We start from the raw sequence: 24,026 nt of genomic DNA on the forward strand, positions 1-24,026 counted from the left end.
TAATAAGCTAAGCTACTCTTTTTGTTTGAGAAACAGTTACATGTGTAAAACTTGGTTATTGCTTCGGAACTAATATGAAAATAGAACAAAGCCATCTCCCTGATAATTAACACTTATATTAAAGTATTATCTATATTAACAAAGAAGCTGGCTACACAATATTGGTCAAAATCCATACACAAACAATGGGAGTGTTTTTTATGATTTTGTACAAGAGTTTGCTGAATATAATATAAACAAATACTAACCAAAAGAACCAAATAGGGAGCTAAGTGTTCCTTGAATTATAATACCACACAACTATTAGTCATGGGCAAAGTGTGGGAAGGTATTAGATTAGGATATACGAGTGATAAGGGGTGGAGATGAAGTATTTTTTAGGGGGGTTGATGCTAGCAGAGGTTTTGGAAGAGGCGCTTTTGAAAGCTTTTACAAACAAACCTACAGGCTGAAAGTAGTCACTCCAACCTCAGACTCATCATCCCTGGTTGAATGGAGCCCTCTAGGGAAAAGTAAAATATTTTTGGTGAATACCCACCCACTACATGCCTTCACCACTTTATAGACATTATCTAATCTTTAATCCTTTCAGCAAACCTATTTAAGAATATTTCCATTTACAGATGAGGTGACTTATGTTCAGAGAGGTTATATAAATTGCCCAAGTTCCTTAGTTAGCATATAATCACAGTCAACTTCCTTAGATTATATCTTTTTTAAAAAAAGATTTTATTTATTTACTTTTTAGAGGGGAGGGGAAGGAGGAAGAGGAGAGAAACATCAGTGTGTGGTTGCCTCTCATGCACACCCTCCACTGGGATCCTGGCCTGCAACCCAGGCATGTGCCGACTGGGAATCAAAGCAGCGACCCTTTGCTTCACAGGCCGGCGCTCAATGGATTCAGGGATAGATTATATCTTTTAAAGAACTAACTTTATCATCTTTTAAAGAGCTAATTAGACCAGGTTTCCCTTCTGGACAATTCTTATTTGCCTGATACTATGATTCTAGGTATCTGCTTACTGAGTGTATTAATTTATATAATAGTTTGTGTTCTAGTAGTACAAAGGTTTTTTTCAAGAAATAAAGGCTTGCTTAAGACTACCTTTGTTTAGTTGATTTCCAGCTTTTAAAAATTGTAACATGGAAAGTTAGCTTTTACATAAAATAAGGCATTTACTTTCATTGTGCCTTAGTCTGAAAAAGAAAATGGTTATTGACCAACAAAGTTTTTTCCCCCTTAAATATTTAGAATAAATCATCCTTTTATACAGAGCACTTCAAAGACCTAAATTATTTTGTTGTGTAAGAATTTTGTTAATTTCTACTCCTTATAGGTTTAGGGCCTGGAAACCTAAAGCTATGCTATACTTACATCTACTTTTTTTGATTTTAGTGAGTTTATAAAAATTTTGATTTTTATGATGAAGTGATGTTTTATATTACATTTATCTTTCCTAGGAGTTGCATTTTTATTGATGGATGCTAAAGAATGCTTTATGTCGGCTGAAGAAATATTTCTAGCCAAAATTGAGAAGTTTATTAACATTCACCAAAACAGTTTTTTGATTCTATCAGCAGCCTTCCATGGGTTTGAGGAATGGAAACTGATGTTCAGGATTCAGCAGAGGTAGGGAAGAGCACTAGGATTTATTTTTCTTAAATGACATTGTCTTTACTTCAGTTCTTAATTCTTTTTAGGCAGATGAGTTATATTTTCCCAAACGACAACCTTTATAATGTTAACTTGTCACGTTTAATAAAGTGTAGGCCAGATGGCTATTCTGTGAATCAGCATGACAATTTCAAAGTTCATGCTGATTTCTGGGATTCCTGCAAGACCAAACTAAAAGGGAACACTTTTATTCATTTAAGTTCTGACTACAAAACTGTATCAATTCCTCTGTGAAATAAGCCAGGGCATGAGTGAATTTAAAAACAACAACAACAACAACAACAACAAGCAATAAGAGGTTTGTCTCTTTATTCACTTACTTAAGATAGAAGACATTAGTAAGTCATATGATGTATTTTAACTTATGAATTGTATTTTTCAGATTCCTGGGTAGTAAATTACGGATACTTCCAGTACACAACACAGTAAATGCTGTTAATCTTATGTGCACTATAGCTAAGGTGAGTCACTTATGGGAAATGACACACACATACATACTCACACACTCCAAAATGCGTACCTTCTTGAGCAGGGCTGACAAATGTTCTGCCCTGAGAGAAGCTGCTGTTTCAGCACGTACCGTAACTCTCCCCCAAACCTGAACTCAGCCTCTCAAGTCTTCTCCATTTACTTCTGGTAGCCACTAACAGAATGACTCATTTCGGCTAAAAGAGCATTTGGCCATATAAACACTATGTTGGCCCTATTGGTTACTTAAATCTTACTTCAAATTCTAAAGTATAAATATCAGTCAAGTTGTAGCCATCAGCTGTCACAAGTGCAAACATACAATTTTATGGAAGGCCTCCACCAGCTGTCCACTTTCTTTTCATGCTTACCTTCCTGTGCACCCGACTTCCCGAGGCCACTACATGTTTCTTATTCAACTTTGGAATAGGTCCCCATTAAAGCAATCCTTACAGAATTCTATTTTTTGGCTTTCATGTTTGAAATTCTTGTAATTGAAAGTTAGGTGTTTTTTAAATCCTTGCCCAAGGATATGTTTTTATTGATTTTAGAGAGAGGAAGGGGGAATGAGAGGGGGAAACATCAACTGGTTGCCTCCTATATGTGTGCTGACTGGGGCTTGAACCTGAAAACGTAGGTATGTGCCCTGACTGAGACTCAAACCCACAACCTTTGGTATAATGGACGATGCTCCAACAAAAGGAGCCACCTGGCCAGGGCAAAAGTTTGGATTTTTTTATTTGACTCTGTAAAAAGACCTTACTTCTATAAATAACATTGCATGTTTTTATCTTTTTCCAGATCACTTCCAAACCATACATAGAGAACATCTGCTACAGAATGATAGCAACTAAAGCTTACATCATTGAGCACAGTCCTGTTTGGAAAACTCTTCAAAAGATAAATCTCAGTGATTCATTTAACCCAAATTAGAGTATCAATTATAAAAGTTCTTTGGGAAGAATATTAAAATAAGTAGACTGGTTGAATTATAATGTTCAAATATATAGTTTAAAGCTTTTTAAAATTTAAAATAATAAAATACATACAATTAAAAGTGATTTTATTTTCAGAAGTTTTGTTGAATAATTCCTTTAACAATATTTAGGAAAAAAAGGTGTGATACACAATTTAAAATACTAGGAGTTCTAACTATAACATAGCATCTAACTGGAACAAAAAATGTATCAGTATTTTAATAAACTCATTAAGCTATATGAATGAATAAAGACAAACTACATTTTATGACAAAATTGTTAATTTGTATTGAATTTTAATGGTAGTATTTATCATATATGGGCATTATTTATCAGGTTATCTTTTTAAAACCAAAGAATACTTACTCATACATAATGTGTCATTACAGAAACCGATAAGAAAAGCTACATTTATTTTTATATTGGTGTTTTACAGAAAATTTTTTGTAAAGGCATTAAATCATATTGGAAAATACAGTATTTTACTAACTTTTATTTAGGAAATGGAGCTTTCACTTTATCCCAGTATTTTCTCCAGAGGTAGACTTCGTTTTTATTTCGATGAGTTCTTCTACTCGAGCCAGAACACTTTCAATCAAATCAAATGTGTAAAGTGCTGAATGCAGGACCTGCAAAGCCCAGAAAATTAGTGTTATTAAGCCTGCATTTCAAAATGAAACAAAGCAAAAAATAAAATACTTCAGGTGTGCGTAGCTTCGGAAAATTTCATCTCTACCTTTAGCTGCATTTCAGGAGGCATATTAGGGATCTCTTCTCCACCTACAGTTACAGAACAAAAGTCTTTAGAATTCTGGAGTTCTGAAAAAGAAGGGAAAAAAAGTCACATGTCACGCTTAACCATTAAAACAACTCTCAGATTTCAAAAATAAATTTAAAAGCAACTTTCATCATTCCCTTAAAAAATATGTCCATTATTCATATAAACTTGTCTTAGTGTTTAATAGCTCAGGGTATGCTTAAATCAAGCTATTAGCAAATAAAAATATCAAAATTCTGTAACATGTGAATTAATGTTTCTTTAATGAGCTAGCATCTTTTTGGCATGTACAGTTTTTCTTCAGGGTGTAATCAGAATTATACACATTACACTAAAAAAGAATTTCTAGTAATGCCTATAGAAATATTACCACAGCTATATGGAAAAGATCACAAAATTATTGTAGAACTACTGACTTTAAAAAGTAATTCTGGACCTAAGATTCTTTTTCATAATTTGCACAGATTTACTTGAGGGTGGACCAAACAATACCATAGGAACACAATGATCCAAACGGAAATACCTGTAATACTTAGATTCCTAATTAGGACTTGAGATTTTTAAACCAGAATATGTTTTAAGTCTTTGTTAATCCAATTTCAGTGTTAACTGGCTTACAGACCTAAGAATAATTTACATTATAAATGACTACTGTCATAGTTCCTTGTTTGCTGTTAGATAAGTACAAAATAAAAAAAGTTCTTTATTCTGAATAGTTTTAAAATTTGACTGATATTTAGACCTAAGCAAAAATGAAATTGCATATTACCAACCTTGGCTATTTTCTTGGCTATTTTTAATTTCTGCTTCATAATGTGCTTTTGACATATTAAGTCCTGTATGGAGTGGCTTTAAGTAATTATTCTCAATTTTTCCAAGTTCTGTCCATAATCCAGTCTGTTAGAAGGATTAATGAAAAAATTAGTTATTTGGTACAACATTTATTGATTGCCTGTTATTGAACATGGGTTTAAGAGCTGGAGAAACAAGAATTAAGACAGGATCCTTGCCTTGTAAGGTAGACTTTACTATTTAACAGTATACTCACTGCTACATCTAGTTATATTATGTGAACACCAAACCAAACAAAAATTTACTTTGGTCGCTACACTCACTGCTGTGCCATTTTGGTAGCTCCTCATTTTGAGATCTGTAGCTTGCAGGAGAAAATTATTTGAGGATAATACACATGGTCTATGATACTTCTCTTTCCCTACATTCCCACAATGACTCTACCTTACATATCCCTTCAACTCTTGATCTTTTCATGATAACCCTTCTCACAGATCTAGTTCTAGAGGATTCTTTTCCTTCCTTTTTGATGGAAACTTTTCGAACACAAAGCTGATAAATGGACTTTCTTGGTGATAAATGTAAATGGAGATTTTAACTGCCTGGGACAGCTTAGGTTTATTTGGTCATACATATTAGACATTTTTATTTCAAGAGTATTTCTTCCCATAGTACCAAAGGAGGGGAGTCATACAGTCTTAATTTTTTTTTTAAAAAAGGATAAAGTTCAATGTTATTACTAAGTTTCCAGGTACTCTTTACAAAGGAAACTATCTTAGGTAAAAAAGAGGAAACTTAGGAAATTCTCGTCAAGATGTTGGTGTAGGTAATGTGGTACTTGAGATTCCTTCCACAACCACATCAAAATTACAACCAAGCTATAGAACCACCATTCAGAACTGACTGTAATCTAGCTGAACAGAAGTCCTACAACTAAGGTTATAAAGAAACCACATGGAGACTGGTACGAAATTAGGAGTGCACTGGTCCCACACCCACCTGCGGTGGTTTAAAGTCAGGAGGGATTCCTTGGCTGTAGAGCTACCCCGAGTAGTGAGGGTTCCCATCCCAAAAGCAGGCCCCCAGCCCAGGCGTCCAGTGCCAGGAGAGAAGTCCCCATTACATCTTGCTACAAAAATCAGCAGGGATTGTGGCTGAGATGGGAGGGCTGCTGGAGCTCCAGGTGTTTCTCTTAAAGGGCTAGCACATGAATTTGGACTCACTCTGAGCCCCAATACTGCGCCAGGAGCTCTAAAGGCACGAGGGACATGCAGGGAGAAACTGAGTGTCTGGCATCATGATGAGAGCGAGGGGGCAGCCTTCTCTCCAAAGTGTAGGCAGAGACTACTGTTCCTTTTCTGAGTCCCTCCCCTAGAGAGTGGACAGGTAGGCACCATATAAACGTGACTATTAGTTTGCCCTGCGCTGGTGATTCGGAAACCCCACTCCACCTAATTTGTGGACCCACACAAACTGTTTCCAGTAGCTTTTGCATACTAACTGCCTGTCTTGGCCCATGCTTCAGATTTTCCTAAAATCAAACAAGCAGCATCCGGCCTCAGCATGCCTCAAACCTATTGCTAAGTGGCCCCAGTGATAGCAACTTGGTTTAGGAGCTCGACATCTCCTGGGCACCTCCAAACCCAGTGCAAGCAGCAGCTATCTGCAAATTGCTTTATAGCTCATGTTGGGTGGCCCAGGGCAGAACACAGTTAGCCACTGGCCTTGGTCTGCATCTCTTGTGACTCCCCAGAGCCACCTCCACAAGTGACACACTCAAGGGGCAGACTCAGCAGGCACCTGAATCTTGCTGAGGTCCTACTCCATGGGGTAGACCCCTGCACAGCTGATCCTCCATGGTGGTCACAGCCCTTGCAGCTGATTGGCCTGGGTTAAATTGCTCCCACTGACATGCCAACAGCAGTCAAGGCTCAACTACAACAGAAGGGTGTACATAGCCCACGAAGGGGGCAAACCTGAAGTGCCCAGCTTGGGTGACTGGGGAGGCTGTGACACTAGATCCTACAGGACACCTACTACATAAGGCCCTTCTATCAAGCCCAGGAGATAGAGCAGCTCTACGTAATATATAGAAACAAACACAGGGAGGCGGCCGAAGTGAGGAGACAAAGAAATGTGTCCCAAATGAAAAGAACTACAGAAAAAGAACTACACTGAATGGAGCCTTGTCATCTATCGGATATAGAGTTCAAAACACTGGTTGTAAGGATGCTCAGGGAATTTAGGGGAAGAACAGATGAACTTGGTGAGATCAACAGAGAGATAGGAAACCTAAAAACAGAACTAGAAACCATAAAAAAGCTCTAGTCAGAAATGAAGGATACACTAACTGAAATGAATACATTACAGGGAATCAACAGTGGCGTACATGAAGCAGAATATCAAATCAGTCATTTGGAAGATAAGGAACTACAGCACACCCCATCAGAACAGCAAAACTAAAATAGAATCTGCCCCTCTCCACCCCCAAAGAAGATACTATAAGGATCCCCTGGGACAACTTCTGGCATACCACCACTCACATCATGGGGTTACCAAAAGGTGAAAAGACAGCAAGGAATCGAAAACCTATGTGAAAAATCATCACAGAAAACTTCTATAACCTGGTGAAGGACATACACATACAAGTCCAGAAAGTGCAGAGTCCCAAACAAGATGACCCAAAGAGGCCCAAACCAAGACACATTATAAATAAAATACAAAAAGGCTGAAGACAGAGAATCTTAAAAGCAGCAAGAGAAAAGAAGTTACCTAGCAAGAGAAAAATTACCTACAAGGGAGATCCCATAAGACTGTCAGCTAGTTTCTCAACAGGAACTTTGCAAGCCAGAAGAGAGTGGCAAGAAATGCTCAAATTGATGAAAAACACAGATCTAAACCAAGATTACCCAGCAAAGCTATCATTTAAAATCAAAGGACGGATAAAGAGTTTCCTAGATAAGAAAAAGCTGAAAGAGCCCTGGCTGGTGTGGCTCAGTGGATTGAGTGCGGGCCTGTGAACCACATGACCTCGGTTTGATTCCCAGTTGGGGCACAGGCCTGGGTTGCAGGCCAGGTCCCCAGTTGGGGGTTTGAGAGTGGCAACCGATTACAGTTTCTCTTGCACATTATGTTTCTTTCTCTATCTCCTTCCTCCCCACCTCTCTAAAAATAAGTAAGATCTTTTAAAAAATGTATGTTGTAAGATTCCATAGCAGAGACATTTACAAAGATGTTTAGTGAAAAACTGGAAGTAATGAAAATATTTCACAATACATTGGTTAAGTAAACATTGTGATATACATCTACACAATGGAAAACTACATAGCCATTAAAATATTGTTCTTTGGTACATGTTGGTGAGTGAAAAAAAGGTTACATAGAGGACTCATGGGCATGGACAATAGGGTGGGATTGGCTGTGGGTGGGGGGAGAACAATGAGGGGAAAAAGTGGGAAAACTGTAACTAAATAATAAAAAAAACTAGAAAAAGGTTACAAACAGTGTGATTCCTATAGTGTGATCTTATTGTTAAAAAAGAAAATAGTATATACAGATGTGCTGGCATAAAGCCTAGGACATACACTAACATATCAACAATGGATGGTGGGATTTTGATTGTGACTTTTCTTTTTGCTTTATTTAACTTGATTTTTAAACAAGGAACCTGTTTTAACTGTATACTTTTAAAAATGTTTTAAAATTTGTTTTTAAACTCTCATCTCCATGATAGAAAGTTTTCTTGTCTTCTCACGGAAAACACGGGGTATGTGGTAGTGTGGCAGGCACTTCGTCAACCAGTGCTGTGGCACAGGGTATTGAGCGTGTTGCTCTACTGCACGGAGCCACTGCTCTCAGCTCTCTGTTCATCCCTATCTCAGGTCTTTCACCTTTCTCTATTGCCCCGCACCCTTTCATCTTCTTCTTCCCCTTTACCTCTAAGCTTACAGGCACAATACGCTATTACTAACCAGTATTGCTGAAGGCTTTCAAGGCTACACTGGTAGATGACCACCTACCAGTCAAAACACATTCAAACAAAATAGAGTACAGAGAAAACACCCTTTTACTCACACCCAGTTTTGTCAAATGTGAATATTTACTGCATTCACTTAAAAAAGGTAAAGTACTGAGCCCTGGATAATGTGGTTCAGTGGATTGGGTGCCTGCAAACCAAATGGTTACTGACTCGATTCCCAGTCAGAAAACATGCCTGGGCTGAGGGCCAGGTCCCCAGTAGGGGGCGCGCAAGAGAAAAACCACATGTTGATATTTCTCTCCCTCTCTACCTCCCTTCCCATCTCGCTAAAAAATAAATAAATAAATAAATAAATAAATAAATAAATGCTTCTAAAAATATTGTAATAACTATGTATACTGGAAACATCAGGGGGAACACTTTATTAATTACGTGATTGTCTAACCATTACGCTGTACATCTGAAACTAATACAAGATAATAGTGAATGTAAACTGTAATTGAAAAATAAAATTCAAAACAAAAAAAGGAAATAAAATACTGTTAAAAAATGTTTTTGTGACCTTGGGTTCAGCAAAGATTTCACAACCTAAATAGTATAAACATAAAAAACAATAAAGTTGATACACTGGATTTCATCAAATTAAAAGTGTCTTCTCTTTGGAAGAAAATATTTAAAAAACCATACCTGTTAAGAACAGGAAAAAGTTTCCTTTTTTAAAAATTGCTCTAAATTGAAATTTTCTCTTTCACCCATTCATTTACTTGGTTACAGAAACTCACTGGAATCTTATTCCCCAAAAGATGATAAACTTAGTGCTTTACATTCAATCTTTGGTGTAAATGAAGAAATAAACTTCATCAATTCCCTTCAGCCAAGTTTAACCTATTTACTCACTGATACAGGATTTTAAAAAGCAAACATATCGGTTATCAAACATTTTTCTCAAATGTTTTAAATTTCTCCTTTAGAAAGTAATGATTACAAGTTTATGAGAAATGAGATGTAACAATATATCTAATTTTATTATGTTCAGACTATATTCATTATTAATATTCTATTATTTAATGCCAGGAACATATAGTACTTAAAGCAATTACATTTAAGCCCAACCTGTATAATAATAAAGTCTTTTGCAACCCATGGATAAGTTTAACATATGGAAATATCAGGTTTCCCTGTAGTTTCAAATATCATTTCTTATGCATACTAGAAAATCAGACATATATGTCAACTTTCCTACTCAGTTTTTGAAAATATTTGCCAAATGATAATTGCTTTTCTATTAGAAAAATATATTATTCCTGAGTTCACATGTACTACCTAGAACTTTCCAAAGGAACAATAAATGAACTCTGATATGATACAGTGGTCATGCTTAGATCTGATCACTGAAAAATTTTAAGAGTGACTGGCTACTCAATGAACTTTTAAAATTAACAATTTTCATCACCTTTGCAATATATAAGATCTACAGGGATTTCCTTAAAAACCAGTGCTTTCCAAAATTACAATGATTTCAAACAACTTTGGTAGTGTTTCTGACAAAAAGATAACTGCTAGACTTCTGCTGTCACTTGTCACTCCTGTCAAAAATTCCCACTTTAGCCCTGGCTGGTGTGGCTCAGTGGATTGAGCATGGGCCTGGGAACCAAAGGGTCCCTGGTTTGATCCCCAGTCAGGGCACACGCCTGGGTTGTGGGCCAGGTCCCTAGTAGGGGGCGTGCAAGAGGCAACCACACATTAATGTTTCTCTTCCTCTCTTTCTCCCTCCCTTCCCCTCGCTCTAAAAATAAACAAAATTCCCACTTTAAGTTTTAAAGACCCACAGTTTATCTCCAATTCAGTATTGGCAATACTTACAATATGTTAGTCTATCATTTTCATCGGACGTTTAGTTTTGATGAAATTGTATTTTACATAATTCTAACCTTAAAGTCTTACACCTTCTTTCTAAAATGTGGCTCAAAGTCAATGTTTACTAATTAGAGAGTCAATACATTTATGAATATTGCCACTATTTAAAGCTTCAGACCACCAGTTCAACTTGAACATGGTTTTGTATTTTTATTCTTTTTATTATTTTTCTTCTAATAAAAAAGATTTTGATCTGGGAATACATCTAAAGAAACCTAAAACACTAATTTAAAAGAATAGATGCACCCCTGTGTTCAATGCTCCATTATTTACAATCACCATGATTCGGAAGCAGCCCAAGTGTCCATTAGTAGATGCGTGGATAAAAGGCTGTGGTATGCTTATACAATGAAATATGCTCAGTCATAAAAAAGAAGAAAATCTTATGCTTTGCAACAGTATGGATGGACCTAGAGAGCATTATGCTAAGTGAAATGAGCCAGTCAGAAAAAAATGAGTACTATATGACTTCACTCATAAGTGGAATCTAATGAACAAAATAAACTTAACAAATATAATAGAAACAGACTCATAGGTAGAGAAAAGATTGACAGCCTGTCAGAGGGGAGGCAAGTTGTAAGGCTGGATGAAGAAAGCTGAAAGGGTTAAGCAAAAAACAAAACAAAACAAAACACCCTCATAGATGCAGACAGCAGTATGATTACCAGAGGGGAAAGGGAGGGTTTAGAGGGGATAAATGGTGATGAAAGGAGACTTGACTTGGGGCGGTGAGCACACAATACAGTGTACAGATGATGCGTTATAAAATTATACACTGAAACCTATATAATTTTATTGACCAACGTCACCCTAATAAATTCAATAAAAAGATTTTGAATGCAATTTTATAGATGCTGGATGAAAGTTTTGTATCTGAGGAAAAAATATCCCCCTTAATAAAATTCATTTTGAAAATACAAAGGTTATCAAAATAATTTGATTACAAAACTTGACAATTTTATAGACAGTGTTATATTTTTTTATAGACAGTTGTAGCTTCACAACTAACATTAAGGTTACTAGAGCTTTTTAAAAAACTACAAAGAAAGTAATTTTAAAATTTATCTTGAATATCTACAAAAAGGAACTTAGTACTTTAAAAAACAGTTACAAGGATAAAAATTTGAAATGTTCACAAATGCTTGCTTTCAATACAAGTGGTCTCACTGATGAAACAGTTCTGAATTTTTTCAGTTCTAAAGTTTATACTCCAAAATTTACTGCAACACTCTCTCACAAAAGGAAGGCTAGGTAGTTCCACACCACAATGAAATTTATTACCAGAACAAACAGGGACCTTGCAAAGGACATAGTCAACCGTATAAATGAACAAATAAAAAGAAAATGCGTAACACCCAGTTTATCCCTTTCTGCTAATCTGTATGGCTTTTATTTATGAAGTAATAATATAGAACTTCTATCCCTTGAATATTAAGTAAAGTTTGTCAATAAGTCATTTGGTTCTGCAAATGACACATAAGCAGCATGTTGTAATCTTGGAGAAAGAAACAGAACCCAAAATAGATTATATAGAATTATAATGTGTATATATGCCAGATATTTATAGATTTTCCCCAAATAAAAAGCATATATTCATACATTACATAATACAGTTTTTTAAAAAGTCCTGATACTTGTGGCCTTTACAATCTCACATTGCTTCCCTTGATTTTGCTTTTATTCTACATATTACAATCACGACTTAAGTAAAAGAACGGGTGTGAGCAGGCGGATAGGAACGGATATAAATAGAAAGTACAGTGGTAAGAGATACAATTAGTATTAGAATATTATTATAATTCAAAACAACTAACCCACATTTAAAGATACCTGCCAAATGACAGAGAACATTAGGCAGAAAAACTAAGTTGGTTTTACTAGTAGAAATGCAGGTTCAAAGTTCAAGGAAAGTTCTATGAAAGTTCTATGAAAATGAAGCATGGGAGATGTCTATAACTTATGTGGAGAAATAGAGGTATGAAATAATAGGATGAGCAACAGAATGACTTATGAAAAAATAAGTCATCTGATAGAAACCCAAGATAACAGGAAAAAAATGTATTATTATTCAATTATGAATCACTTTATTTTGTATTGAAAGACTCTGGTTCTTATTTAATTTTCCTATACAACTTTCTGAATTGATTTTCAGCTCTAAAAAAAAAAGATTATTTATTTATTTATTTATTTATTTATTTATTTATTTATAGAGAGAGGAGAAGGGATGAAGAAAGAAAGGGACAGAAACACCATGTGGTTGTCTCTTGCATGGCCCCTACTGGGGAGCTGGCCTGAAACTCAGGCATGTGCTCTGACTAGGAATCCAATCGGCAAGCCTTTGGTTCTCAGGCTGGCGCTCCATCCACTGAGCTGCACCAGCCAGGGCTGCTTTTCAGCTTTTCATCTGACTAGTTATCCTCTCAGCATACTTAACTGCTCAAAAATGGGTAGTGGTAGTTCTTTTGAATAGAACTGCCCACAATTCAGAATTACTAGAGCATCTTATTTCCTTTTTAATAAAAATTTCTAAAACTCAGAAGTTGTTATTTTTTGATTAACCACAGCAAACAGATTTGCCTCTCATTTATACACATGACCTACTACTGCACTTGGGAGAAATGCTTCCATGAAGAACAGGCTTTTAAGCTGCCTGGAAAGATGTCAGGGTGCCATCTCGGACTGGGTTTTTTGCTAATTTCCTTGGTACAATAATTCTTATGGTAACTTGCATGGCCATACTTTGGAATATTTGATCCCTAAGAACAAATTTTAAAAACATTTAAATAAGAAAATCTTATAAGCTGGTTATAATTTTTTCTTCACCATATAATGTTCAAGCCAAATAAAAGTGAAGCATTAGGGGCAAATACCATAGCTGGCATTGCATAACACTAAACTGCGCTGTCTTTCCTCTCTAGGCAGAGGCCCATTGCTGCCCCTGTAGTACACGGTGCTTCACACCTGTTAAATCTGTAACTCTTAACCAAGAACATGCTTTTTCTCCCTAGCAAGCAAATCAGGTCATCTATAGGCAAGGCCTTTCTGGATTACTGAAAAAATAAAAACTCAAATCTCACCCTAAGGACAACTTCCTGAAAAAGGGTCTTCACTGATGTTGAATTTTACTTTGTTATCTTCTACTTTTATCAGGAACTCCTTTAGGCATTAGGATTTACTAGTTTGTGATTCAAAGGTTCTGGACATTAGGTATGTCCTTGTGCAAATTAAAGATCCTTTCTGTACCTACATTACCTATGAAAAGTAAAAAATAAAGAGTACTTACAGCATTGTGAAGAATAAGTGACACATTCTAGCACCTGGCCAGAACAGTGGCTGCCACTGGCAGCGGGAGGGAGGGGTGTGGAGTGATGAGGTCAGGATTAACTGGGTTGGGAAACAGGGAACTTCAGGTGATGATAGTAATATTCCATATTTGATATGGATTTGGAAAATACAGATCTATGCATTTGTTAAAACTCTGCGAATGTACACTTAAAATCTGTGCATTTCATTTTATGTACATTTTAATTTAAAGAAAAATGACACACAGATATTTAACTCAATGAAATACATGCTGAAATATTTAGGTGGAAGTATGCTGGTGTTTGCATTTTACCTTGAAATGTGTCAAAAAATTTAAGAGACTGATGGGTGGATAGATGATAAGAGTAAATAGGCAGGTAATCAGCAATCACTGTAACAGCCTTTTGACTTGGCTGTATGTTTGAAAATTTCACAATACAAAGTTAGAAAAGAACAAGGTCTCCAGATACAGAGTGAGCACTAATCAATGATAGCAAGTAACTGTTTTTGGCAGAAGAGGGACTATGAATGGGTGAAATCACTGAATGGACTAGATTAATCAAGAGGGAAGTAAACTGCTACTTTTTTCATAAGCTTTTTATTCCAAATAATGATTTACTTAAAAAACAAACAAACAAACAAAAAACCAAAGCTCTTTGGCATCTGTATAAAAGTCAATCACTTTCATTTCTTGGATTACTTTCTAAAACAAGAAACAGATTAACAGCACATGTGATTCGGGCAGTTAAACTTAATAGATATGACGCATAGGGAAAGCAACTATTAGAACAGAGTAGGTGGAAAAAGAGATGATAAAAAGCGAATGTAATTTTACTGTATGACAAAACTCCCTCAAATAGTTTTCTATTTATTGAATACCTCTAATGATGCACTATCAAAAATAAATCCAACATCCTACACATTATCCAAAAGGTGCTGTTAACAGATTCTAGTGCTGAAAATGCTTCAATTTGTCATGTCTGATGAGGGGACCTCCAATTATCAGATGGCTTTATTATTTACAGCTCAGACTGAAATCATGACTAATAAGTGTGAGGCAACCGATGATGATGTGACACCTAAACGTATGTTGGGTCCCAAAAGGTTAGACGACTTAGGACTTCTAACCTCCCTACCTACCAGGTCTAAGCAATGTTTATAGCAAGAGAGCAGAGGTACAACAGGAAAAGGAAAGGGGAGCTGGCTGTGGGGTGGTAAGGGCTTCTGGGAATTAACTTCGAGTTTCAGAATAATTGTTGGTACTTCTTCCAGCCTTTGTAGCTAGGTAAGATATGAAATACTGGGCTTAAGTAGATATTGATAGGAAAGTCTGAAACACACCTTATGCATTATGAATATACTCACAAAAAACTTACTTGATTGTCATTTTCATTATCTTTGATAACCAAATATCTCAATAAATTTAATGAAGCCATTATCCTGTTAATGAAAAATATATAATTTGTTACTTACAATACAGTTTTATAAAATCAACAGCAACTTCAATGAATAAAGTAAGCTAAGACCTAAGGTATATTTTTATAATTATGTTTGCCGTTAAGCATACAAGTGATCCCTGACCAACGCAGAGGCTGGGGTGCTGAAAATCTATGTGTAACTGTGTATTCCCTTTAACATATCTTTTGAAGTAGTAATAACTTAGCATTCTTGTTCTCTAAGTTCACAAAATACAACTGTAAAAACACTATTGTTTTTCCCCCTGAGGAAGCCTTGTTATCCTTAATATTTGAGTATATCATCGTTGTCTCCTGAATTTTAAGGTTCCTTATATAAATACTCACAACCATTTCTCAATAATCAATTTACAATAACATAATGAAAGTGAAATTACATGTTCTATATGAAAAAAATGATGTCCTAGAAAACAAAACAATAAAGCCTAAACACAAACACTTTGCATGAGTTACATGTGAGATCCTTAGTTTTTAGTCGCCAAGGCTGCAGATCTCTATGAGCCATACAGGAATGCTGCAGCTGTTAAAGGTACAAAACCATACTGTTGGTCATACATCTGGAAAGAAGGGTTTTTGATCATGTTTTTACATAGTACTTAATTACTTACGTATGAAAATCTTTATGTACTTCTATGAATTAGCCATAGATCACGCAAAACCAGGAAAACACGGTTTATTACTTTAGGTCTCCCACTTTATTTTCAATGTACTTTATGAACCTTAGTGATGATCACCTCACCTATCCGAGTTCTGCAGTAGATCTGTTTCGGCGCCCTCTGGGAGAAAGAGCACCAAATCTAGAAGGGAAATTAGCTGTGGTCCCGTAAACCATTTGTTGTTATGTGTCCTCTGTAAAGCAAAAGGAAAACTGAGAAAGGCTCTAAATAATAGCTCCATAAATATGTTTTCTAATACCTCGATACTATAAAAACAAACTATTACACATTATATAGATACAGATATAGATACAGATCTTTAATTTACATTCTGTCATTTACTATTTCCAGACACCTGGAACAAACTCTGTCAGTGTGTGAACACTGGGGCATTCTTTTTCTTTCTCTCTTTTCTAAATGCAATTACTGAGTATTCACAAACAGATTGATTTTAGTTTCCACTAATATTTCAGAAGTGTACAGCAAAACAAAAAGAAGTCATGTTATCAACACAAAGAATACAATTTAAATCTATAAGAAAGTTTCAAAAATCAGGTTTATTAAAAAATAGAAATGAGAAAAAATATATACCCTAATGGTAGAGATAGAGAAAAAATCCATAGGGTAAAAATCCATATTAATGTAGCCACAAATAAGTAAATCCTACAAAAATAAAATAAATTGGTAACTGATACCTTAGCTATGCTCTTACCTTTAATGATACATCGATTTGATTTTTGATATTTTGAATAACAAAGGCTTCCACACCTGAGTGATTACTTGTATTCAATAAGCACCTTGAAAGCAAAATAAAAATATATTTAAAATTATCCTGGACTGCATTATAATGATGATACAGGTTTAACAAATTCAAATGGGTCATATTCTATTACTAGTAATACAAAAACCAGTGAAGACAATTAGCAAGATGTTAACTGACTATAAAGCCATTTATTATGATTATTGTTCTAGCTAGCAAATTCTATTTTAACTGGATCAAAAAAAATTTGAATCTTTTTATGCATATAGTTACAATGATTTAATATGGCAAGACTGGGAACTAGTATAATCACCTAAAAACTCCCCAAATTATTCCCTGTGAAAGTAGGCTAATCTTGTTAGACTAACTTAATTGCAAAGAAAGGAAAATCAATCTGAGGAATCCAGGTAGAGCAGAGCAGGTACAAGACCTAAGCATAAAACTGAGATTTCATACACCTGTTCTGACTCTATCAACAGAAATGAAGAAAAGATAGGATCAAGAGTATCCGTTCTGGCCAATCCCAAAGATGACTTCTTAACACTTCAATGACACCCAAATCTGTTTTTAACTAATTTTTATCACCTAAATGTCACCAAGTAAGATCTGCAGGCCAAATCCAGCCTGTGGCTTGTTTTATTGGGACACATCTACCCTCACTACAAAGACAAAATTGAGCACTTGCAAAAGAGACGGCCCATAAAGCCTCTACTTACTATTGGCTTTCTGTAGAAACCTGGCTCTTCTTTAACTCAGAGTTACTTGTCCCCTCAAATAGCACTATCAATAAGCTCAACTATTAACTTAAAGCAAATAGCCTCTCAATGACTCCGTGCCATTCATTTCAACTGTGAATAATGGAAATCATTGACATATGTAAAGTTCTAGCACAACCTTAACAATCTGCTTAATCTTTTAAGTCTTTTTCAGTTATACAGTATCTCAATTAACTGAAGAAAATATATACTATTATTCATGTAGTATATATGTGCGTATATATGTACCTGTAACATTTGTTTAACCTTCCTCTATCCATCACAGAGGAGAGAATTTATTATAATATGGCTTCCAAGTAGAGCTGAATTGCATTTAAAACATGCTGAAATACTATAACTGGAATAATTAAATGGCATTAATTTGGTTTTTTAATCAACCATACATTTCTCAATTAACCATTTTTGATACATACCTAAATAATGTATATTTGCCTTGAGAATCCAACTTGTTAATATACAGCTGAAGCATAGCTAAACCCTTTTTCCTCTAAAATGGAAGAAATAATAGTTACATAAATTGAATAAATATTAAATTAACATTTCTCACTGTAACTCATTAGTCAAACATTTACATACCAAAGTCTCAACAGGGCAGAGCGTCATTACTTTCACTAAGCTCTGGAAATAAAAAGATTTTTAATTCAGATGTGAATAGCTCATTATGACTTCAAAGAAACAAACGTATCATCAATGGTAGATACTAAAGACTCAGAGATGTGAGGATAGAAGATGTAGAAATGAAATAATTTCCCCCAAACCTTTCATTCCACTATAGGTCTACGGGAAGCTAAGCACAGTTCCTTTGTGATACTGAGTGTGGTGCTGCAAGCTGTAAGCTTAGAGGGGAATGCTAATTTTCAGTGATGGGAAGAGTGGCCAAAAATGGCATCAAACATGCAGAAATATAATTCATCATTAAAAATATTTAGGCTAAATACACTAACAAAAGCCTTGTTTTCTATTTAAATAGTGGAAGAACATGTCTCTAGGGAGACATCTAAGGATCTACTTAGCTATGATAACAGACAGTACTAGACAAAATCGATCTTTAGAATGAAAAACAAAATGTCTTTCTAGAAAGGAAAATGTATGCCTTGATGAAGCCTTAAGGACTTGAATGATAATAAAAGTAAAGGGGCTTCATTTTCCAAGGCCCCTAGAGAAACAAAATGTTAAAGAAGAAAGTTTCATTTTCCATTAGAAGCTAATGCTGTCAACTATGGTAGCCACTAACTATATATGGCTAATTTAAGTTTAATTTACTTAAATCACATTAAATTTAAAATTCAGCTCCATAGTCACACTAGCCACATTTCGATTGTTCAGTGTGGCTAGTGGCTTCTGTATGGTACCGCACAGGTAACAGGACACTTTCACATCACAGGGTCCTACTGGTCAGCATGGCACTGAAGTTTTCAAAAGATACGGAGAACAAAGAGGGAGAGGGGTCTCAAAAGACCACTCCTTTACTTAAATTCAGAATAGGAAAGGGGTTATTTTTAAGATTAGAATCCGTATATTACTTACCTGAGGCACAGTCAGAAAACTCTTGATTTCTAAGTACTGGTGAAGTAGGCTATTGTCTTCTATTCTCAACAAACCATTCTCCAACAGATCCTACAGATTAAAACATATGCAGAAATACATATATGGTAAAGTCAACAGCTGTATTTATTGGCATTACTATGAAATTAAATTGTGATGGGTGAAAATAAATCTTACCAGTCCTTTGGACAAAACAGATTCTTCTGTTCTGGAAGGGAATATTAAAATTTACTGATATGACTTTCTAAATTTCTTTAGATTGATTTTGTTTTAGGAAATAAAAACCAAAAATTGAAATTTAAAGACTTGAAATGTGTATCACTGAAGGGAAATTCTGTTAAAGAACTTAGTCAAAATTCTTACATTAGTGATCTTTTGATTTGGCTAATGACATCCAAATACGACCAAAATCAGTTCCCGCAGGGCCTGTTTCATGGTATCAAACCAACAGATCTTCAAACAGCAAGTGCTAAGTGATTATACCCAAAACAGTACTGTGTATTCCAGTTGATTAATTTGAAAAACCCTTTCAATTCTTTTTATATAAAAAGATTAAATGGTTTTCATTTGTAATAATATTTTAAAGGGTTATAATCATTAACTAAATATTTAAGATCACCAAGAAAATATTATGTTAGGCTCTAGGTTCTTATTCTAACCATGCAAGGAGTTACAAGTGTTGTTTTTGGCTCAATGACTAAAGAGTGAAAATATGAGGAATATAGAACTTAAGATTCATACATATACTCTCACATATATATATACTCTGTCTTAATACACACTCTCACTGTATGAATATAACAGAAACAAAATGAAAAGAATATAAAATCATTAAGACATACAAATACAGTCAACTTAAGAGTTAATAACTACTTGTGCCAGGATACCCTTGGAAACTCCTGCCTTGTAGGCTGAGGCTTTAGACATTTGCCCTGTTAAAAATTTTCCTTCACCTGGGAAAAGATGGGATTAACTATCACTAGTGTTCCCAAAGAGTACCGAAAGGCCCTGACTGATCTCAAGAGATAATAATACGTTACAGGAAAAGAAAACATAACATATAGGTTTGCAAAATTCTTAAAGTTACTTTGTAATTTTTTAAAAGACAAAGTTTTGCTTTTGAAAAAAGTTGTTGAATGATATCACTGTCAATCTAAGTTTTAACAGGTGGATTCAAGACACCTCCTTCAAATGCACAGGTTGTATCCCTGAAGCAAAAACATGAATAAACTGTTTTTACTGATCACCCCTCCTTAGACAGAGGAGCTACAGGAGCTACAGGGGAGTAGGGGTGTTTTAATTTACCAACTTCTGAAATAAGGGAAGAAACCTCAGAAGTTGAAGACTAGCTACCCCTGTACATAAAACAGATTTTGATGTGAAAAATTTTTGACTCACTTCCATCTCTGTTGTACATATGTGCTTCATTGTTTTATTAAATAACCAATTAATTAATTAAGGCCGAGGAAATAGAAGGTAGTTGCCCCTGATCTTGACAAGGACTACTTTAGTACTACTACTTAATTCTGAGACGCCATGTAAATGATCTTACCTTTGCAAAAAGACTTCAATATGCCCCATATTAAATCGCAACAGGTATGATGGGCTAAAATAGAAGAAAAATACACACATGCATGTATTTTTAGAAATTTGATATACATAAAATTATGAGTTGAACTGTCTCCTTCAAAAAGATATAGTGGAATCCTAACCTTCACCACCTCTATATCAGTACATGACCTTCTTTAGAGATAAGGTCTTATTTTTTTTTAACTGGGAAAGGAATGGGCAGGGGAAGAGTAGGAACCTCCTCCCCTGCAGGTAATCAAGTTAAACAGATAATTAGTGTGAGTCCTAATATGAATATGGATGGTATGAATGGTATGAATAGTATGAATGGTATGAATGGTATGCTTACGAAATAAAAAAAAAGGAAACGCTGACAGAGATATGGGTACAGGGAGAGCACCCCATGAACACAAAAGCAGAGGGGTGAGTGTTGCATCTACAAGCCAAGGAACATCAAGGACTGCCCACAAACCATCAGAAGCGAGGCCAAGAGGCATGTAACCGATTCTCCTTCACAGAGCTTAGAAGGAACCAATCCTGTTCTTGACCTCAAACTTCTAGCCTCCAGAACTGTGAAACAATACATTTTTGTTATTCCAAGCTACCCTGTTTGTGGTACTTTGTTATGGTGGCCCCAGTAAACTAATACACGTATTGAAGTCACTCTGGTGGTACGGTGTGCTGAAGAGTACAGGCTTTGGGTCAGACGGAACTGTTTAAACTCCACCGATCCCACTAATTAGCTGTATGGTCTTGGGTGGTGTCTTAATTTAAATCTGTTATTCTCCTCTATAAAATGAGATAATGCTCTATTTCATAGGGTTATTCATGTTAGGTAGTGCATATAAAACTTAGCATAGTGTTTAATACATGGTGAGCATACAAGTGCTAGCCATTACTGTAATATTTATGTACAAACATATCCCAGGTATTTCTGACAGAAACATATAAATGTACACAAAGGAATACACTCAAGGCCTGCAAGACATATACATAATCCTTATTAAAGACCTTAACACCCAAAAGGTATTATATTATAAAAATTATATATTTATTTAAAAATTTTTGATAGACTTTATGGAAAAAGGAAAAGGTCAGGTTAATATTAACAGGAAGATCCAACCTAAACAGGGTGGTGAAAGGCGACTTTTTCCTCAGAAAGTGACATTTAAGGATAAAGATGGTTCTAAGCATATACAAAGGTCCTACAGCCAGGAAAGTTCATGAGATATGAGAACAACATAGAAACCAAAAGAAGGTCTGTTACTGGAGCATAATAAACAAGAAAAAAGGTGGTAGGGGTGAATCTGAACAACCAAACATGAGGTTAGTCATAAACTTGTCTCATGTGAAGGCACTGAGACTTCCCTCTCAGAACAGTAAGAAGCCACCGAAGGGTTTTCACTAAGGGACTGATAATACCCACTCAGAATTACACCAGGAATCCAGTGAAGAGATGATGGTGATTCAGACTCCCTGTGGGTAACTGACCAGTCCCCCCCTTACAGTACAGGGTGGTCCCAATAGCTTCAACACCACGCCCAAGTTAACACTTTCTCTCTCATGTCTCTGTCACCACCACCCCAACCCCTTTTCAATACTTGACTAACGGCTTTAATGAATTACAGGCAGTATTACTTAAAGAGCACTTTTGTTTATACTTCATTTAAAATATACTAATACGGTAATGAACATATATTGGATTAGATAAATGAGCTTGATGATATTCCCTTTACAATACACAAATAAACCAAACACTACCTCCTACCTTAACACCATTGGCAGCTGATCAATGCTGATGCCCTGTACAAATACTAGATATGCCAGAGAAGCCAGAGAGTCTGCTAACTGTTTGTCTTCTTCTTCTTCAAATTCAAGATAATCCCAAGTCCTCTTTTTACTTCCATGATTCAAAATCATTTGGGGGAAAGGGTATCCAATTGCTGATAAAAACCCCTGTGAAATGGATAAAAAAAGGAAGCTGTAGCAGACAGACTGGTGTGCCCCTCCATAATCACACCCTGTATAATCCCCTCCCCTTGAGTGTGGGTGGGACTTGTGAAAGTTGCTTTTAACCAAAAGAACAACCAAGATGCTTCCCACGATTAGATTACTTTACATGAGAGAAGAGTAGCAATTTTTGCAGGTGTAATTAAGGTCCCAAGTCAGCTGAGTCTGAGTTACTGAAAAGGGAGACAACTTTTGGTGGGTCTGCCTTAATCAGGTAGGTTTTAAAAAGAGGGTCCAGGGAGGGCCTGGACACCACCACTGCTGGGTTTAAAGAACTAAGCTGCTATGTCATGAGAGCCTATGGAGAAGGCTGTGTGCCCAGGACCCACAGGCGGGGCTCTAGGAGCTGAAAGTGGTCCCTGGTCAACAGTCAGCAAGCAAATGGGGACTTCAACTTTATAGCTTCAAGAAAAATAAATTGTGCCCACAACCTGAAAGAACTGAGTAGGAAGATGAAAAAGTTCTGGAGATGGATAGTGGTGATGGCTGCAGAGCAATGTGAATGTACTTAATACCACTGAACTGCATACTTAAAAACAGTTAAAATAGTAAATTTTGTCATGTATATTTTATCACAATTTTTAAAATCAAGGTGCTTCAGAGATTTTCAGGAGCAATCTACATAGGTGAGACATACAAATATCATGAAATGACAGGTAATGACTCAGGTTAAGAATACTGCAATGTTCCAGTGACGACTGTCCACCTAGATACAGAGTGGGCAGGAGGACACAGCTCAGTGGCAGCAAAGGTTAAGGAAACATTGCTGGTATCTCAGATTCTATGGGCTCTTGAGACAAAAGAGGGAGGAGCATTCCTCCATGAGTGGATAAGACTACAGTTTTATCTTTTTTTTTATTAAGGAAAGAAAAAGAGAAAACAAGAGACTCAAAGTATAACATCACTCCTGTGCCTCTTATTCTATTTCTACTTTTGGTACACTAGAAAGCACCTGACCCTCAGAATCCAGTGGAATTTATTTGAGTTTTGGCTCCACCACTTATTAGCTGTGAGACACAGGATGAGTTACCTAACTTCTCTCAATATCTGTATATAGAATATGACAGAAGCTTCTTAATATTTGACATATTCACAAAATATGTCAAATTTTCTTGTACAAAAAAGTACAAGAAAGTTGAGGTCACAACAAACTACTACACAGAAATCAAAAAGGGATGACATAGTGAACACACAATACAATATACAAATGATATTATTATAGAACTGTATACTTGAAACCGATATAATTTTATAAACCAATCTCACCCTAATAAATTAAAAGTTAAAAATAAAAATAAAGGAACAATCAAAGTGGCTAAATCACAATGAATACCTTCTGATTTATT

General features: G+C 35.6%; 2 protein-coding genes across 5 annotated transcripts in view; one reads left to right on the plus strand and one right to left on the minus strand.

Annotated features, from left to right (window-relative positions):
* BTBD8 (BTB domain containing 8) overlaps nt 1-3,316 on the plus strand; it is a 147,307-nt gene extending 143,991 nt beyond the window's left edge. The window contains exons 20-22 of the mRNA XM_037045479.1: nt 1,462-1,630; nt 2,058-2,136; nt 2,945-3,316. Coding sequence (XP_036901374.1) covers nt 1,462-1,630; nt 2,058-2,136; nt 2,945-3,076 — 380 coding nt within the window. The 3' untranslated portion in view covers nt 3,077-3,316. The remainder of the gene's footprint in view (nt 1-1,461; nt 1,631-2,057; nt 2,137-2,944) is intronic.
* Nucleotides 3,317-3,392: 76 nt separating this feature from the next.
* The window catches only part of GLMN (glomulin, FKBP associated protein), a 40,936-nt gene continuing 20,302 nt past the window's right edge, over nt 3,393-24,026 (minus strand). For all 4 annotated transcript variants that reach the window (XM_037045482.1, XM_037045483.1, XM_037045485.1 and 1 more), the window contains 12 exons: nt 22,439-22,626; nt 20,654-20,707; nt 19,279-19,309; nt 19,084-19,173; nt 18,133-18,174; nt 17,970-18,043; nt 16,733-16,817; nt 16,104-16,213; nt 15,266-15,329; nt 4,672-4,795; nt 3,857-3,939; nt 3,393-3,749 (listed from right to left, as the gene is read on the minus strand). In XM_037045482.1, the coding sequence (XP_036901377.1) occupies nt 3,633-3,749; nt 3,857-3,939; nt 4,672-4,795; nt 15,266-15,329; nt 16,104-16,213; nt 16,733-16,817; nt 17,970-18,043; nt 18,133-18,174; nt 19,084-19,173; nt 19,279-19,309; nt 20,654-20,707; nt 22,439-22,626 (1,062 nt within the window). In that variant the 3' untranslated portion in view covers nt 3,393-3,632. The remainder of the gene's footprint in view (nt 3,750-3,856; nt 3,940-4,671; nt 4,796-15,265; nt 15,330-16,103; nt 16,214-16,732; nt 16,818-17,969; nt 18,044-18,132; nt 18,175-19,083; nt 19,174-19,278; nt 19,310-20,653; nt 20,708-22,438; nt 22,627-24,026) is intronic.

This window comes from Sturnira hondurensis, unplaced genomic scaffold (genome assembly GCF_014824575.4).
Source record: "Sturnira hondurensis isolate 20B ecotype Veracruz unplaced genomic scaffold, ASM1482457v3 Scaffold0004322, whole genome shotgun sequence".
Lineage (NCBI taxonomy): Eukaryota > Metazoa > Chordata > Mammalia > Chiroptera > Phyllostomidae > Sturnira > Sturnira hondurensis.